Source organism: Natrix helvetica (genome assembly GCF_964273705.1).
Source record: "Natrix helvetica genome assembly, chromosome: 4".
In the NCBI taxonomy this organism is placed as follows: Eukaryota; Metazoa; Chordata; class Lepidosauria; order Squamata; family Natricidae; genus Natrix; species Natrix helvetica.
The window spans coordinates 30,617,698-30,632,342 of NC_138550.1; the positions used below are offsets into that span (position 1 = coordinate 30,617,698).

At 36.4% G+C, this 14,645-nt stretch overlaps 1 protein-coding gene across 3 annotated transcripts in view; it reads right to left on the minus strand.

Annotated features, from left to right (window-relative positions):
* Positions 1 to 303: 303 nt before the first annotated feature.
* GAP43 (growth associated protein 43) overlaps positions 304 to 14,645 on the minus strand; it is a 71,857-nt gene continuing 57,515 nt past the window's right edge. For all 3 annotated transcript variants that reach the window (XM_081951128.1, XM_081951126.1, XM_081951127.1), the window contains exon 3: positions 304 to 1,095. In XM_081951128.1, coding sequence (XP_081807254.1) covers positions 1,087 to 1,095 — 9 coding nt within the window. In that variant the 3' untranslated portion in view covers positions 304 to 1,086. The remainder of the gene's footprint in view (positions 1,096 to 14,645) is intronic.

The following is a 14,645-nucleotide window of genomic DNA, read 5'->3' on the forward strand; positions in this document are numbered from 1 at the left end:
TGGGAAAGATTGAGGGCAAAAGAAGAAGGGGACGACAGAGAATGAGGTGGTTGGATAGAGTCACCGAAGCAGTCAGTGTGAGTTTAAATGGACTCCAGAGAATGGTAGAGGACAGGAAGGCCTGGAGAAACGTTGTTCATAGGGTCGTGATGCGTCGGACATGATTTTGCAACTAACAACAATAGGATAATTGGCTACAGCTATTGTCTTAAAAACCTCTGTAAAGCATTTTATTCATCAAATATATTAGAATGCATGGGGAGAGGGGAGGAAGAGGTGGTACAGAAATGCATCACAGTGACATCATTATATTTCTTCTCCTTTATTATCATTTGTCAATTTGAAAAAGGAGCCGGGAGTCACAAGTTACGCTAATTGGCACATTTGCTTTATTTTATTTTATTAAACAAACTGGGCTTGTATTCTCATTCTGTGTTTTTCCCTTTTCTCTTTTTTTTTTACTTTGTTTGTTGTGTCTCCTATAGTTCATTCCATCATCACATTGAAATGGGGAGAAAAGAAAAAAATGTTTGTTCTTTTTTTTCCCCTCTCTTAACTCACTCAATAGGTTTGGACTCCTCAGAGGAACATAACATTGCACACACACTTGGAATAGAGAAAGGGGAGGCGAGAGAGAGAGAGAGAGAGAGAGAGAGAAAGAGTGCACTCGTGGTGGGCAGACAAACACACACACACACGCGCAGATCAAACAATTCTGATACAGTGCAAGAATTTTCCCAAAATGATTGAATCATCATTACCAAAAAACTCGCCATAACAACACCAAGAAACAAAATGTTTAAGCCACTGTTTGACTGGGATTTTTCCTGCTTTTTTTTCTTTAAATGTTTGCCACACAGAGAGAATAGAGGTGGAAGGAGGCAGAAAAGGGACAAGGGGGACAGACAGATTTACAGGTAAAGAGGGAGAAGATTGAAACCAGGAAGGGAGGGAAGATACAGGAAAAAGGAGGGGGGAAGGGCAAGAGGAAGTCATTTCTTAATGTTCAGGCATTTTCTTGGTTCGCCTTGCTCTCATCTTCTTTCACTTCTTCCTGCAGGGCCCTTTCAGATGGTTTGGTTTCTTCTACAGCATCTAAGTATAGATAAATAAAATTGTCAAGGAAGTGTATGAACAGGTAGTTTCGTTATTTAAAAATATTGGAAATAGTTTTGCAGAGTACAAAATAAACAATGTCCCAGGGTTGTACATAGTCTTAACAGCATTGCTTTTGTGATCACTAAACTGAGCTGAAGACAAATTGCAGGTCTTTTTTTGTATATTGGGTGAGTGGAGAAAGGGTTTGAAGGACAAAGTGGGAGTATGAAACCTTGATCACAATCGCAGTATCATTTCTTTCACTCAAAAAGCTTAGTATCATTTTCAAACAATCTTTGTAGCACATAACTTTCAAATGCAATCCTGACATCGCCTGTAAAAGAATGCAACTTTGAAACCAATTGAAGCTTTTGAACCCTGTTGTTATGTGGAATCTGAAAAGTTACCCGAGCTCTCGAATTTTCACCATTGGCATGTAAGTTCCATTTTACCTTGATTGGCACTCTTCCTGCTCTTTTTCCCCCATACAAAGAGACACAGGTCTGTAAATTATTGCCTCCAGGGAAATTATCTTGCATTTCTTTCAACAGTTATCAATATGATGGATAAGAACAAGGATTAAGTAAAAGTAAAACTCCGAAGGTGGGGCTTGATATCACCAATGACACGAAATGCAATGTTGGGGCTCCAGGATTGCTGTCGATATCTCTGTTGCTGGGTGGTCCTTTTTGGATCTAAACCGTTCTGAAGGAATGGTGATAGAGAACAGCATGTCCTGCTGATCTCAGGGACATCACAAAGTCCCTGATCGATCCAGGAGAAAGCTCTTTTTGCTGGCTACAAGAGAAGCAGCCAAAATGGCTACAGAAGGTTGGGACAGACCCCTGAAATGGAAACAGAACAGGAGAGACAGTGTGTCGAAATGGTGAGAAAAAAATCTTTATTATTAGAGAAGAGAAAACCCAAAAAACTTAAGAGTTAAAATAAAATTTAAGACAGAAGAAAGCAAGCGGGGAATTAACCCTGGTTTAAAACTATCATGTTATCTTTTCCACTTTAATTTTGTTTGTTTTCTATGGATGGACTTTTTATAAATGCCTCTTACTTTTAACTGGACTGGTCTTTTTTTCCCCTTCTTCCTCTATACTTTTCCCATTTTTTGTATTCGTGGATTAAAAGTCTCTTTCCTCGCAAGGCTCGGCCAGATCATAATCTTTAAACATTTTTTTCTCCTCTTCTGGAGTTCGGAGCTTAGAGAGAAAGGCAAAAACAGAGGGAAAAGATCACTGCCATCTAGAGGCTAGAGGCTTGGCAGCATCTGATATTTCAAAGCTATTGGCTTTGTTTACTGAAAGGGTCAGTGGAAAACATTTTGTTTATACAGGTGTTCCTTTGAAGGAAAGAGAAAGCTTTGACCTGAAAAACTTCACTGAAGTTGTTTGAAACATAGCAAAAGCCTTGGATGTTTTAGTGGCAGTGTTTATAACCTGGAAAAATTGTGCAATATGAAGAAGAAAAGGAACTAACATTGCACAGAATTATGTTAGAAATTCAAAAAGTTTTAATAACCACAGAGAGAATTGACAAGAGACTTGAAATTATAGATCAAAATACAGAAAGTACGGAGGCAAGAGTTGAGAACACTTATAAAACAACATTGAAATTTGAGGATAGAGTTCAAAAAAACCAGAGAGACATATGAAAGTGATAAGAAAATTGTTAACACTCACAGCAAATTGAGAGTGGAGGGAAATGACAAGTGTGAAATATGGAAAGGAGAGATAGATGAACTGGAACTCTATCTCAGATGTCAAAACATAGATGAAGAAAGGGGATAAAATTTGGCAGACAATGAGGGTAATTTCGGCAGAAGCACCAATGATAACAAAAGTCAAGCCGATGAAAGGAGCAGATGGAGGGTTTCAAATCCTTATAAGATATGCGATGAACAATAAGTTGTCAATAAGTCCACATAAGACTTATCAAGAAAACACTTAGAATGCAGACTTTACAAATGGCAAGAGATATTGGACTACACTATTTCTGGAAGGATACAGGATGATGAAATGAAATGTCACAATAAAATTTAGTTAAATGTAGTTAAATTTTGAGTACTATGTATAAGACAAAGTAATAATAGCTATAGTCAAATAAATGATCAATAATGATAATAAAGCATTTATATATACTAGATTGATAATATGAAATTTTATACAAACTGTAAGTGAAGATTATGGAGATGATGTTGAAAAGCCTTTTTATAAAAGATAAATCATTCTATATAGAATAGAATATAAAGATATAATATCATTGGATGATTTCAGGTTGATGTAATGAAATGCCATAATATAAATTTACTTTCAAATTTAACATGCCTCATATAAAAAGGATGTAATAATAGCTATGCTTAATGGATGTTTAACAATTATAACAATTTGTATACATGTATATTAAATTTATGATACTAATAATAGAAAAAACATGGAATTTAAAATTATTAGAGAATGTTAGCAATGCTAAAATAATAGAATAACTTATAATAGGATATTAAAAAAATATTTATTGGATATATTGAAGATGATATAATACAATACAGTACAATAGTAGAGTTGGAAGGAACCTTGGAGGTCTTCTAGTCCAACCCCCTGCCTAGGCAGGAAATCCTATACCGTTTCAGACAGATGGCTATCCAACATCTTCTTAAAGACTTCCAGTGTTGGGGCATTCACAACTTCTGGAGGCAACTTCTGTTCCACTGATTAATTGTTCTAACTGTCAGGAAATTTCTCCTCAGTTCTAAGTTGCTTCTCTCCTTGATTAGTTTCCACCCATTGCTTCTTGTTCTACTCTCAGGTGCTTTGGAGAATAGTTTGACTCCCTCTTCTTTGTGGCAACCCCTGAGATATTGGAACAATGCTATCATGTCTCCCCTAGTCCTTCTTTCTCTTAAGAGCTAAACATACCCAGTTCCTGCAACCGTTCTTCATATGTTTTAGTCTCCAGTCCCCTAATCATCTTTGTTGCTCTTCTCTGCACTCTTTCTAGAGTCTCCACATCTTTTTTTACATTGTGGCGACCAGAACTGAATGCAGTATTCCAAGTGTGGCCTTACCAAGGCATTATAAAGTGGTATTAACACGAATGAATCATTATAATATAAATGGATACATATTTAAAATACCTTGTTTTAAATAGAGAAACAATAGTGATAATCAAACAAATGAAGTATAATAATAATGTATACAAAGATATTTGATTGACAACATGTGATTTTTGATAAAGCTCAAGTGATAACTATGGAAAGGACACAGAAAGACCTTGTAACCAATCGTCACACTGTACGGAGTTGAACAGGTTTTTATGTTATACATTTTGTGTTTTTGTGTTTGTTTGAAAATAAAAATGTTATTTAAAAAAAGAAAAAGTAAAACTCCCAGATATCTGGATTCCTCCACAGATGCTTCCAGTCAATGTTGGAATGCTGAGCTAGATGGACTAATGAAATGTCTCAGATAAATCAAATTCAATTGTTCTCTTTTATGTTTTTTCAAAAGGCCGTGAAACCAGAGTGATTTTTATACTAAATTAATTACATTGCAGCTATTAAAATTTAAGGGAACCTTAAGGCTAGTCTTTTTAAATAAATTCTTCAATTAGCATATAATTTTCTAGAGAAAAATATAAGAAAAACAAGGTGAAGAATAACCTGGAAAATGTATTCTGATTTAGAATAACCTTATCAGTTCAATGAATTTGAATTGGAAAGAAATCTTTGAACAAAGGGACTTAATTTGTTCCAGCTCAGCTAAATTATCTTAAATTCTATATGAAATCCATTTGGAGCATATACTCAAGTTTTTGAATTTTTATATTTTTGCTGAACTTAGCCTCCCTAAATTTCACTTTGAAAATAATAAATACGATAATAGCCTATAAAAACTATTTGAAATTATGTTCAACCGTAGACATCCCCAAAATATTTTGTTCTGCATTGTTTAATATACAATTTTAATATACGAAGTTGTCTGTAAATACTGTAAATTACAAGGAATTCTGTTTCTGTTCTTTTTACTTGTTTTACTCGTTTTCCATCTCAGCAATCTATATTTAAGTGAACATTTCTGCCTATTTGTTTCTAATTGTTGAGACTTCTATACTTAGAATACTATCAAAACTGTATTAGGCATAGCATAAGTAAAGCTCCATACATCTATCATCCTTTCAAATATATAAAATTTAAAGTTGAGTTCTAAATGCTGATACTCTCTCTTCAACATATGTGGGTCGCTGTATAGAGCAGACCTTGAGTAGGTATAAACTAGCACAGTTTCTTGAGAATGACTACTACTTCCGCACTATGAGGTTATTGTGGATAAGCATTTATTAGTAAAAACTGTATTAGGCATAGCATAAGTAAAGCTCCATACATCTATCATCCTTTCAAATATATAAAATTTAAAGTTGAGTTCTAAATGCTGATACTCTCTCTTCAACATATGTGGGTCGCTGTATAGAGCAGACCTTGAGTAGGTATAAACTAGCACAGTTTCTTGAGAATGACTACTACTTCCGCACTATGAGGTTATTGTGGATAAGCATTTATTAGTAAATGAATCACAGCTATGAATATAAATGTGGGTGTTTGAAAACCAAGATGGGCAATTTTGTTTCCAGAAAGGGCAGCTTTCTCAATTGACTCCAACCGCATTATATGTTAATGGTTTATAGGCTCCACTCCAAGTGCTTCTACTGCCTTACACTGCTGAAATTAGGTTAAATGGATTTCCGGGTAAAAGACAGTCTCCTGGGATCTGCCCAGTTCTTTTTGTCTTTCTTGGATTAATTAAATTGGAATAGACAACGACACACTGCCTTTGTTACATTCCCTTTCTTTCTTTTTGAAGGCTGATGGCTTTTGGCCTTGGCTTTACATTTGTGGTGACTTTAGAATGGTTGAACATAATGGCAGTACATAAAAAATAAATAAAAAAATCATTTGTAGCTCTATGGACTCTGTATAATAGGAAGCTTTGTTTGTAAATTGTTTTCACATTTACAGCTGACCTCATTCATTCGGAAACAACTATAACGATTTCTTTTAACATTCAGCATCAACTTCTTGATTGGCATTTCTCTCCCCTGACTTTTGTTCAGATTATTAAGTGAGTGGACCATTGTCTTACACTCACTTTCTCTATCTGCACTTAGAATCTGCATTTGGTTTCTAAGAAAATCTGTTGCTCAGCATTTTACCATGCAAGTGTCCTGCAAAGATGTGTTGCTTTTCGCTATGAGTAGTTAACCAAAAGTTTTGCCCGAGAAAGACAGGTCTGTTACTCCTATTGGAAAAGGAAAGCAGACCTATTATTTATTCATTTAAATGTATATTTCTTCCTCAGACAGGATACAATACATACTCTTGCAAGACCACTGTAGACAAACATTAAGGTCAATGCAAAACACTTTTAAGTAGAGCAATAATTTTATAATGTATACATTATACATTTATAATGTATATAAATTATACATTTACACATTTATGCAATGTGCTACACTGGAACATAACATTCCAATTTAGCCCAATTTTTTTCTTACAAAGATTGTTTAAGCAATTCTATAGCAAAACCTGCTGTGCATATTCTCGGGGGGGGGGGGGTCCCTAAGAAAGAAGTTATTTTGGAGTGCTTGAGAATTCTCTGAGTGCGTTTTTTGTGCTTATTTCATTTTTTGATTGGAAAGAGGAATTAGATGCTGTGCTAGAGATGTTTTCTGATATCCACCCTTCCATCAATCTAAAGACTTGGCTTACTGCACATTCCGATTGGGAAAAACATATCCTGTTATAGGAAGAGTTTCCCCATAAACTTTCCATGAGATTCATATGAATTATAGAAAGCCAAAGAGGCTATAGACTGCTGATGATTGTTCAACAAAAGACATAATATTCATCTACCTTTCTTCAACTTCAGTCAGCTTGTAACTAAGTGAGCATTTTGTTTTGGGTACTACAATATGTGTGTATGTGCGTGCACACAAATACACACCAGTGGTGGGTTGCCTATTTTTTTACTACCAGTTTGGCCACACTCCGACGTGCGCCCAATGCTTCTGCACATGGACAGAAGCGTCCAGGTGGAGCCTCCTGCCAGCGCTACAACCAGTTCACCCGATCTGGGAGCAACCCACCTCTGACACACACACTTCATAAATATCTTATACTTTGAAAGCAATTTCAAAATTAAATTCTTTTTACATCAAACTGAAGTACTAAGGAAAAAATCAACTTGATTGGCACTAATTATAACAGTTAATTTATGGACAAATGAAGCCGCTCAGATTGCACATTTCATAGGGAGGCAGGGCATTCTAAAAATGACCTGGAAAAAGGTTGTATCCCTCCACCTCATTTGTAAAGTACAATATCATCTTAAGTATTACCACTTTTGCAAAAATTCTGAAGTTGGAAGGGTAGATAGAAAAATATGAGGGTGAGGTATTCATTCAGATATTCTGAACTTATTTATTATATTTTTCATGCCTATTTTATCAAAATCTAATTATTATATATTTTCCATAAATGTATTATTTTATGTTTCTCACATACAAGTTCTGGAAAAACCCTGTAGTGTTTTCTCACTATCTTTATTTGTCTCACATAATGGAAAAGATTTTAAAACTCTAAGACAAAGGTGGGGAACAATGACCCTTTATGACTTTATGGCTGGTTCAGGAATTCTGGGAGTTGAAGTCCACAAGTGATAAATTGCCCACCCCTGCTCTAAAAGCTATACAACAAATTATTCTCACATATACGTATGAAGTCATGGCACTTTAAGAATGATCATACATTGATAAGAAAAGATAATCTTGTGTGAATTCATGACAAGAATTTTAGATTAATGCTAATACGATAATCTTGGGCAAAGAATATAAACTTCCATGCCACTATGGAAGTAGAACAAATTTAATGGATTATACCACAAACTTGAAACCATAGTGGATTTGTAGAGCTGACAAAATTGTTGGAAAATATTTTTTGTGTTCATTGAAAAACCTATACATAAATAATTGGAAAACTAATTTTATTTATTTATGGCTTGTGCCATTTTATCTGGTACCATTTTATCTGGTGTTTGTCTTGCAACTTAGCATTGCAGAAGATGCTGGGGCCATTTTCCCATTGGTAGAAATTGCTAACTTATCCTACCTTCTAAATTAAAGTGAAAAAATATTCCCTCTCCTCTTTTCCAGGTATTGGGAAAAGTTCCCACTTGTAAAAAGCTGACACGATATTCTTTTAATATCACAGCTTATGTATAAAACATACATAATGGTGACCTTCCATTTGTGATGAACACCATTGAGTCTTTCCTAATTGCTAGATATTTGCAAAACAAAACTTTTCAAACATATTTGAAAAACAAAACAAAATCCACACTCCAATCAGTGTGGTTTTTCATAATGATACCAAAGGCAAATTATCAGCCATCACTGTGTTAACATTTTTCTTTCGAAGTTTAAAGATAAAACAAAGACATCAGTCGGGAACTTTACCTTAAAAATATTTCACGATAGGATTATTCCATTTTTTTCAAAGACAGAAAATGAAATTCAGTTATATTGCACACAGAGCTGTTATCACATTTCTTAGAATACAAATGAGAGAAAGTGCACCTTTTTTGCGCTATCCTAATAGATGCCTATCATTTTCTAGCCCATTTACACACTCTTTTACAAACTCATCCAAGCAACCATCACCCTGTTTCCCTAATGTGAATAGTTGGGTGGTTTGTTTCAGATTCTTTCTCTTCCCACTTTCCTCTTTTGAAACCTGTGGAATGGAATCTCCATACATGTACATGTGTAGTGAAAAGAAAGGAAAGAGGCGCCAATGCAGACATGTGATTTTGTATGTAAAGGGTCGGGAAAGCACAATGAGAGCTACATTGCCAGGCATTTTGCCTATGTCTAGACACCAGCTGCCTTGTTGCCATGGAAATCCTCCGACTTTGGCTGATGAGCAGAAGCAGTAATGCCTCTCCAGAGACATCACTCAAAGGAGTGGGGTGTGTGAGAGGGAGAGGGAGGGGGAAAGAGACAGGGAGAGGGGAAGGGAGAGAGAGAGAGAGAGAGATGTTATTTAAAAATACAGAGCCTCATCCCTGTTACAACAATATTCAGTTTCTGGGAATGTAGGAATGGTAGTTTCACCCATTTGCTTTCAAAGCCACTTGCAGTACAGAGAGAAGCCTGACAACTGAGCAAAATATTGGGGAAATGCTTCACTGCTCATTTCTGAATGCTTCCTGCCCCCTCCCTACGCTGAGTGCTCATTCACCAGTACCATCAAGCTTCTTCCATCAGCAGACACCTTAATTGTACTGAAAGAAACACTCAAGGGAGGTGGAAATGGCAGACTGTCAGGTGCGTTTAGTGCTATTCAGAGGGAAGTCTCTCCCTGATGAATGCCAGTCTCTCCCTCTCTCCATTTGCTCACCAATTCTGAAGAAAAATAACACCCCACTCTCAGCGACTGTGGTGCCATCATCTTGAAAGCAAATTTCATCAACACTCTTATTTTAGTTTACCCAGCAGGTAGATGAAAGCATGCAAATGCAATGGGATGGAATGAGATGCACAGCAGCATAACAAGAGCAGTAGTTCAGGTAAAAGACCAAAACACAATTTGTTATTCGCACACATTAAGAATCGGGATATAAAAGAACAAATAAGAATATTTGTTAGATTAAACTACTGGCCTATCTAGCCCAGAATTTTGTCACAGTAGCCAATAGCCAACCAGTTACATTGTTTACAAGCACAGAAAGGAAAATGGATATTACTTTCACTACAGTATTTACAAAAGGAATCACTATTTATAATTTGAGAGGATGTCCTACTACCTTAGATTTCAAAATGTTATAGAAGAAGATGGGGAAAATATAAGGGACATCATGACAAACATCTTGGCTGACTACACACACAAAGAAAAACAACAGATGGGGTGAGATATAGATCTGGCTTATAGAGTTAACTCAGCATATGCTAGAACACACAATGTACCCAGGGAGGTTCACATTAAATTTCTTAGAAAAAGCACAAGAGATGAAATTCTGGGTGTGCAAAGGGGGCAAGCACTGACATACCACGATAGAGAGATAGCCATTCTGAAACAGATTCCTAAGAAGATTAGAGAAAAAAGGAAAAACTATTCGCAATTGGCGAATAAATTATACCAGAAAGGAGTGTGGTTCAGATGGTTGCTGCCTGAGGGTATGTTAATATTCTGGGAGGAGACAAGAATTAGAATTAATACACCCATAGAGGCCCAGGCCTTTATGGAAAAAAATAAAATACACCTAGAAAAAACAGAGGACACTACACCGGACACGCAAGACACGGGAGGGGCCAGAGCTTTGCCAGTGGAGGGAGAAGGGGCAACTGCAAGAAAACTCAGATCACAAAAATAAATAAGAAAATCATATTATTATAAATTGACCGAAAGTGATAATGAAATTATATTTGGATTATATATTACAATTTTTAAACTAATTGAAAATACTAATAGAATTAATATGCTGAATGTAACCAATTATATATCAATGCATTATTAGAAATGTATACCATGAGAATGGAGGGAGGGGCACCTGCCACACTTTGCAACTGCCAAAATTTGTAAACCTTTCCACCTACCCTTTTCCTCATAAATGTTGAAAACCAATAAAACTTTATTTCAAAAAAAAAAAGGAATCACTATTTATAATACATTGCGCCTAGGTCAGTGGTGGGATGTTGCCGGTTTAACAACTGGTTCGGTGAGCGCACACTTCACATGCACACACGCTTTGCATGTGTGCACAGCACTGAAAATGGAGCATTTAGAAGCTCAGCCGCTGCTTACCTTCCAAGTCAGCAATGGTAAGTAAAACAACTGGGAGGGAATCAGCTGTGTCATGTGATTGAGATGAGCTAGAAAGCAGGAAATAAAGGACAGGATAGGGCAGGAGCAGGTGGGCGGGGCTAGCTAATCATCGGAACTACCAGTTCACCCGAACTGGTCTAAACCAGCTAAATACCATTTCTGATCTAGTTGAGGTGTAAGAAATAGCCTCCAAAAATTATCTTGCATGCCTTTGTCCATTCCTCTCAAAGCCCCAGATTATACCAAATTCCACTTCAATTGTACACTGTAGAAGTAACCATCTTTATGAATTATACAAGCCCATCCTTCTTCTCAGCCTAACCACTTCTTAGTGCTATTGATCAGAAATTTCAATCAATTCACTAAGCAGCATGGAGAAAGATGATTAATGAAGGAATACAAAATGGACTTTCTGTGGCAACCCAGGCACAAAAGAGACGGCCTTTGTGGGATGGTCCTTCAGCTTTCCCTCTTGAGCAAGACATCTGAGAACATTTTCTAACTGAGATGAAGAGTAAAAGGAACACACCTCCAATTTTATGTATAATAAACAACACCAGTTACTTAAACTTATTTCAACGCTGGCTATGAGACAGAATTTTCAACACACCTGAAAGTAATACAGGTACTTATATCACTTCCACATTAGTGTTTTACATCACTTCTGGATTGCTTTCAGGCTGACTAATCTTAATCTACTATTTTTGAGATAATTTGGTTTATTTTTTTAATCTGGTTTAGTTTACTGACATTGCTGGACATCTGGCATTTTTATTTTGACCACTGTAGGTTTAATGAACTTGTTAGGAAATCCAGTTCTTCACTTAAACTTTTACTTCCAGGCTCAAACAGCCATTTGGGAAGTCTTCTTCTTCCCAAATCCAAAAGGGTTAGCTTCCTATTTAGGAAGCATATCCTTTATTTCCAGCCTCCAAAACCTAGCCACAATAACATGAGAAAAGTGTCTCCTTACAAATTTTCTGGCATGCTATTATTATTTAAGTGTTTCAATTATTGTCGGGGAAGGACGCAAGTTAAATGCATTTGATGAAAGGTGGCAAAGCGCACACAAAGTCATTGGTGTTACTTTGTGATGGGGGGCGCATCACTAGGAATCGATACTGACTGGATGACATTCTTGTACTTTTCCCTAGGACAACTGGAAAGTTAGAAGGGATTAGGTAATAGTGTTATCTGGATTCCAAGGTCACAAGAAGTGAAGACAATTGAAAGTCAGACTGAGCTTTGTGAGAATTGGGGGGGGGGGGCATGGAGATGCCAATGGTGTGAAAGTGCAGAACTGTCAACAGCAACCATAATTTTATATGCTCCTATATTGCCTTTGCTGCTGAGCTAGTCATAACACTTCGCTTAGTGGTAGGACTTGCCCCATACTGGAGTCATTGATCAGTAAATCTAATTGTGGATGATGGATATAACACATTTATATAACCGCACTGAAGAAAATGCAATTGAACATGCACTCCAAGTACATATATACAAATAATAACTCTCCAGGAGATAGGCATATTTAATAGGTATTTAAATATTCACTGAAACGGGTAACCAGGAAGAATGATTTTAAAATGTCACAATCTCAATCTGAAAAAAAATATATTACTTTTTGGGCATTATTCTAAATTACGTCATTTTTTGAAATGGTCCAAATTAGTTACATATAGTTAGAGAGATTACGGTTATAGACAGACAGAGCTTTGAAATGCTACGTATGCTAGATATATCAAAAGATATATATGGTAGATATAGCTAGTCTTCAAATTACAGTCCTTTCTTTAATGACTGTTTAGAGTTAAAGCAACACACATGACTTACAAATGGTCGCCCATTTACAACTTTTACAGCATCCCCAGTCGTGCGATGAATATTCAGGCACTTGGCAACCAGGACATATTTAGGACAATTGCAGTGCCACAGGCTCATGTGACTACCATTTGGGATCTTCCCAGACAGCTTCCAGAAAGCAAGGCCCATGGGGATTCACTTAAGGACTGCATGATTCACTTAATGATGTAAAGCATTGATTTGCTTTACAACTCTGGCAAAAGGTCATAAAATCATGACTCAGTTAGCCATTGCCTTTTTTAGCAATGGAAATTTTGGTCTCATTTGTGATCGTAAATCAAGGATTACTGGTATCTCAAAACATTTCCTTCATCTTCAAAGTTTTACTTTTAAAAATATTCAAAACAAAACTCTAGTGGCTATTAATCAAGTATCAAAATTATTGTTTTTTTTAAAAAGTGGGGAGGGAGCCAGAAGATTTGAAAATAGTAGGGAGATTGTTTTCTGGAAGTCCCAACACATTTTAATCAGATGTCTTCTGTAGGAGAACAAATGTCAAAACAGCAAGTTTTACTCTTCGAACACATGCAGATACTAATGAGAACATAAGGTAAAGGTTCCCCTAGCACATATGTGCTAATCGTTCCCAACTCTAGGAAGCGGTGCTCATCTATGTTTCAAAGCCGAAGAGCCAGAGCTGTCCAAAGACATCTCCGTGGTCATGTGGCCGGCATGCCTAAACACCAAAGGTGCACAGAACATTATTACCGTCCCACCAAATGTGGTCCGTATTTTCTACTTGCATTTTTTACGTGCTTTCGAACTGCTAGATTGGCAGAAGCTGGGACAAATAATGGGAGCTTACTCCATTATGCGGGGCTAGGGATTCGAACTGCCGACCTTTCTGATCGACAAGCTCAGCGTCTTAGCCACTCTTCAATGTTTGAAAGAATGATGCCCTCTTGGAGGAGACAGGAAAATCCCAAAGAAGATTAAAATTATGCCAAGAGGGCTTCTGATTCAAAATAGATGCATAGAGATATGATGGGTTATGGATTCCTAATTATGTGTTGTTCTTGTAGAAGCACCTGCGGGAGATTCCTACCAAGTCTGGTTCTGATTTTATCAAAACCACAGCTGTGAACTATTTTTCACAGCATGACTATATAGGTCTAGATATGTTTCCAGCTGTGGGCTGACATCTGGCAGATGGCAAAATAATGCAGCTTGTACGAGACCTTGAAAAACTATTTCTACCACATGTGCTTGCTTCATACAGATTTTTTATTTTATTTTCTAGCCATTTGGCATGATTATTTTTAAATTCTTGATTGTGTTTGAAAACTGTAAGGACTTGAGCTAACATGGAGGCATGGAGATTCTTTTTAACCCGATATACACTGTCCTCTTTCCACACACTTGAATAAAATTTCAATTTGCCAATATTAGCAAATCTTGATACAGAATGAATAGGATCTCTATATAGTCGTGAATGATTTCCAAAATTAGGTTGGAGGAAGTTTTCCTGCCCAGCTTTTCAATGAAAAGTTAATGAAAACCCTTTTAAAACAGTTCTGCCTCTATCCATTTTTTTAAAGCAATAGACCCTCACAGACTTTTCAAGCTTTTGTACTATTGCCAGTTTACATCTTAAAAATTTAATGGAGGTAAAGATTACTTTAAAATCTTATAATAATTACTTTGGTTATCCCATATTGGTTGCTAGTGAATTTCTTGTGCTGTTTTCAATGCTGAATTTATTAAATATTTATAGAAATCTTGTATATTAGCTGTATGTAAATTAAGCCAGTTTAATCTAGTGCGGGGTTGTCAAAATGGCGGCCCATAGGCCGGATGCTTT